We start from the raw sequence: 5115 nt of genomic DNA on the forward strand, positions 1-5115 counted from the left end.
GGGTCTCGCTGCTCTTGGTCTGGCTGCTCCCCTTTGGCCTTCCTGGCATGGTTGTACCTTGTGGAACGAAGTTCCAGCCAGTGTAGCCCGCGGGATCATTGCAGCACTGAAGCCCGACCACCACGTCAAGGTGGCAGCTTTAGGTCGGGGTTAGCAATTTTGGGATCAGATCAATCGTTCTCCGCGAAGAAATCGCTCTTGGAGAGACAACCACTACTTAAATGGCGATTGTCGTTGAACTGATTACCAGCAGGCAGGAAATCAAACAAGGTAACATTGAGCGAAAAAAGCCAAATCAAGAACGCTTTGTTCTTTCTCAAGTGCTACATCAACCAATATGCCACACGACATCCAAACTACCTGACTACACACATGCTGAAATCTGTACTATAAAAAACTTGGCAAAACCCCTACTTGTTGGCTTCGTTGAAGGAACTGTTACCTGGTTCTGTTGGATCTAGACCTCGTCGTGACCTTTGCTTACCACCAAATTGAAAAAAAGCAGGCTAGTCGTTAGATCAGTGGTCCAGTAATTATGAGACTGAATATCTTAACCGAATACTCCTTTATCCGACTCTTCTTCTAACGAATCCTTATTTAGACGGAGGCGATTGTCTGGCTGAGATTTTCGGGATGTGGTTGCACTTGCGTAAAATACATTCCCTCGGACCCAACATCATAGCTTAGCGACTATAAAGTCCTTTATGAGGATCGGTGATCGTTCTGCTATAACAAGTCGTCAGTATCCAGGTGTTTATATACATAATCCAAAAATTCGTTTTGACCAAACATTTTATTATAATTCGATGTTTCGCCGAGCGTTAAGCTCACGTGATAAAAGATGAAAACTCTCAACCGAAGTTTCACATCTGACTCCCCTACGCATACTTAACAAGTAAGGGCGGAAGCACATCCGGCTGAGGTTGTGGAGGCCCGATCACAGTTTCTTTAAAAGCAGAAGACGGATTTGTAATTTGCATGAACGGCGTTTGTTGTAACTAGCTGCAAACCTTAGTGTCAGAAAGACTCACCAACAAGGAACACAACAGCTTTATTAAGAACAAGCGGCTACAACTATTACAAGGAGCACTGTAGTATCTAGTGAGTACTTTTGACCGGTGGTTGGTGATTGGTTGGCGGTGCTTCTATGACGTAGCCGAGCACTCATCATCGTCGGCCATTGCTGGTTGACTACTTGAGCGTCCACTCAACAGCTGGCCTTTCTGAACCAGATGCTTGAAAAGAAATCGTTCAGCTGTAACAACCTTTCGGTGCTTAGCTGCTGTGCCGCCCGAAGGAAGCACGAGGGCTGAAATACTGCCAGGTTGCCCAGGCCTAGACAGAGGAAGTCAAGAGGCGGAGGCCTGGTTCGAACCACGAACCTTCGTTCTCGCGCTAACCACTGAGCTATTTCGGCCCAGGTGCTTGTCAGCTATCCTACTTCAATTTTGGTTGAGTTTGAGGGTCTCAACGAGTTCCGGGTAATTTGAGATTATTTTCAGGAATGTGACTTTTCTGACGGCGTTCCTTGGTTTAGGGCAGTTACAGCATCCCAAAAATGTCTACTTAGATGTACACGGATCAAGTTAGCAATGGACGAAAATAGGCTAAATATATGGAATTAGCGTTGTCTTTCACCATTAGTCCGCTGGTAAGATGCTCGTTCAGAGCTTGATATTCTTGTCCCTGGTGGATAGCTTGGAGTCGAACAGTTGCTCATGGCATTCCGTTTCTCGCTCATAGCTTGAGCTTATGGACTGCACTACACTTACAAAAAATCGTGAAAATTTCATCCATATGATCTATCGTTCATTCACCCTTTAAGTGAACTGAACACCGATCAGAGCACTTTGCGAAAGCACGAAGTTCACACGGTGTTTAGTTTTTCAATCCCGTCAAATACCACCTGTTCCGTTTTCGTATGGAACATGTCGGTGCTGGTTTTTATCGTTATGTGGCCGACACAAACATGGCTGTTCGGCAGTGGAGCACCCGTTTTCTCTACTATTGCTGTAATTGATGATAACGATGACATGTCCATTACAAAGCTGGATGCGCCTTCTCAATAAGAATGAATTTAAATGAATTTCAGCTGCCCTTTAAAGGGGTGACATCCGTCCGATGAGTGTTTGGCGACGCCTACAAAGAATCGGGAAGAAAGCGGCAAAATTCCAGTTCACTGCTTCTTTACAGGAACTATGTATTGAATGTAGTTCGCAATACAAACCTGGTACTGTGTTAGTTGTGTGGTCTAGGCGAAGCCGGCGCTATACATCTAAGGTAAGTGCACTTGTGAATGCACCATGCTGTTTTACATCACTGACGTGTTGGAAATTTGATTGGCGTAATCTTACTTTGGTGTTAGAATCAATCGTCCATTACCTCGCTTATAAGTTAAACTAGCAAATGCCTGGTAGAAACAATCATAATCTATAAGCCAATCGAACTCCTACGTGTCAAATTTTACTGTGAGGTTTGAGGGCTTCAAGTTGTCTGTTTTCCTCAACACCTCTTTACAGATTTAAAACACTGGAAACATGTACGATATTTTTGCCTTTTGACTTTCATCCGATGTCTGGGTTGCATCAAGCTCCTGATCTTCGCCTATAATTACTTTCCAGAGGGCTGTCTTAATTTTTGCTATTCATCTCGTTCTAAATCCTACATCTTCAAGAGCACTGCTGCATTTAGCCGTGCTAAGTTGTGACGGCGATGGGAAAAGTGACGTTTTGTTCGATTTTCTAGAACTGTCCAAGCTGAGGAAGAAAAATCACCGTATCCATCCATGCACCCACCGTACCTCGCTGCACTGCTCATGTCATTTCGACTTTAGTTAGGGTGTTGCCGCACGCTCCTACCCGCGACCTACTCGAGCTAACATCAGGCAGTAACACAAAACCGTCCGGCACTACTCATAATGTGTCCACACACTGTACAGTTCGTTGGTATCATGTCTATTTTCTGTTCCGTTGTGCTCCTTTTTGACCCAACGTAGTCATTTCCTGTCATGTGTCGGAGTGCGGAAAGTTAAAACTTCTAAAATCATGTAGACTACACAAGTAGGTGGATCAACAGATTTGAGAGGGACAGTTGCAGTGTAGAAAACAATATGAAGTACAATTTGTATGATGGAACATTACGACAGGATTGAAACATCTTAGCCCATGCTACTGCTGACGCCTCCCTTCTTACACTTTCACCTTTTCCGTCTTCCACCCTCCCCCGCCCAAATTTGAATACTTTATCCGCAGGTCCCAGCTCTAGGACTGACCGTTTTGCTCGCCCTGCATCACACTCAGCTGCAGCTTTTGCACGTCCGAGTTTAGTTACAACCCTAAACACTTCGAAGTCTGTTTTCAAACCCCGAAAGCCTGTCTACTTAGCCACCTTCAATGTTCGCACAGTGAAGCAAGCTGGTCAACAGGCGGCTCTTGCGCGTACGCTGGATTTCCTCTGTATTGATGTATGTTGTCTGTCAGAAACAAGGACGCAGGACGCAAGTACTGTAATCGAACTGGCTACCCCCTAGCTCTCATCCAGGTTCCGACTGCGCACCTCTGGTGATGTAGAGGCCGCTGCAGCTGGATATGCTGGGGTGGGTATTGTATTGAGCGAACGAGCGGAAGCGTCTCTGCTTGATTGGATACCCGTAAACAGTCGCCTCTGTGCGGTTCGTTTGGCAACATCGGTGAGAGAATCTAGAGGAAGTGAGGTTCATCGCACCTTGTTTATTGTTTCTGCTTACGCCCCAACTGACTGTAGCTCTGAATCTGCCAAGGACAGTTTCTATGACGCTCTAGGTGCCCTTCTACAACAGGCTAAAAGCTCAGATATCGTTGTGGTTGCTGGTGATATGAACGCCCAGGTAGGTAGACTAAGCGCTGCTGAGGCCCGATTGGGTGGTCGTCTTGGTTTGGACACTAGACGCACGGACAACGGAGACCGCTTACTTCAGATGTGTGCCGATCACAGGCTGTTCCTTTGCAGTACGAATTTCCGGAACAGCGGAAATCGCTTGACAACGTGGTGCCCACCATCAAACCAGCGCCGAATCCAAATAGACCACATCGCCGTCAGTTATCGGTGGCGAGGGTCGATCACCGCCTGCCGCTCCTTCTGGAACACCAGCGTGGACTCCGACCATGCACTTGTACGCTGCTGCTTTTCATTGCGCTTTTCAGGTGTACGCAAATCGCGCACACCTCGCTTAGCCATTGAGAAGCTAGTTGATCCAGAAACCAAACGAAACTATCAGAAACAGCTCCTCGAATGCCTGCCGGACGGTACGGTGTCGGATATAAACGGCCACTGGGAAAAAATATCCAACGCGTTACTCAAAGCAGGAGCGTCTGCTTGCGGTACAACCCAGCCAACCTCATCCAAGCATTGGATCTCTGATAGAACCGTGTCTTTTCTGGAGGCCCGGCGACAGATCCCACCTGGTCGCCACCACAACTCCATCCGGCGCATCATCCGACGCCAGGTGAAACTGAGTGTCCGCGCAGACCGAGAAGCTTGGTGGACCCGAAAGGTCGAAGAAATGGAAGATGCAAAGAATGCTGGAAACGTGCGCAAATTGTTCCAGTTGATTCGTTCGACTGGTCCTCGGAAACCTCTTGTCAGTGAAACAATCAGGGACCAAAATGGCTCCCTGATATGCAGCAAAGCAGAACGTTTGGATCGCTGGGCACAGTACTTCGAACAACAATTCAGCTGGCCACCTGCTACTCCCAATCCGGAAACCCGGCCTTCAACAAAAAGCTGGACCGCACATATGGAGCCGCCTTCAGTCTCAGAAGTGTCCGAATGCATTTCTCTACTCAAGCGTCATCGTGCTGCTGGTCCTGATGACCTTCCACCTGCTCTTTTCAAGGATGGGGGTGGATTCCTCAGTCAGTGCGTGTTCAGCTTATTTGGGTCTATCTGGGAGAAGGAGACCGTCCCAGACAACTGGGGTGAATCGATAGTGGTGCCCATTTTCAAAAAGGGCACTCGCAGTGAATGTAGCAACCACAGAGGTGTTAACTTGACGCCTGTTGTGACAAGGCTTCTGGCGTCATTGATTCTTCGTCGTCTTATGGTGGCACGCGAAGTCTTGACTCGTGAGAATCAAGC

General features: G+C 47.4%; 1 protein-coding gene across 1 annotated transcript in view; it reads left to right on the top strand.

The window, feature by feature from the left end:
• Positions 1 to 1232: 1232 nt before the first annotated feature.
• Positions 1233 to 5115, top strand: part of T265_13462 (hypothetical protein) — a gene marked incomplete at both ends in the record, with an annotated part of 50386 nt that continues 46503 nt past the window's right edge. Inside the window, 2 exons of the mRNA XM_009168964.1 lie at positions 1233 to 1481; positions 2106 to 2280. Of these exons, the coding sequence (XP_009167228.1) occupies positions 1234 to 1481; positions 2106 to 2280 (423 nt within the window). The remainder of the gene's footprint in view (positions 1482 to 2105; positions 2281 to 5115) is intronic.

This window comes from Opisthorchis viverrini (assembly GCF_000715545.1).
Source record: "Opisthorchis viverrini unplaced genomic scaffold opera_v5_68, whole genome shotgun sequence".
NCBI lineage: Eukaryota > Metazoa > Platyhelminthes > Trematoda > Opisthorchiida > Opisthorchiidae > Opisthorchis > Opisthorchis viverrini.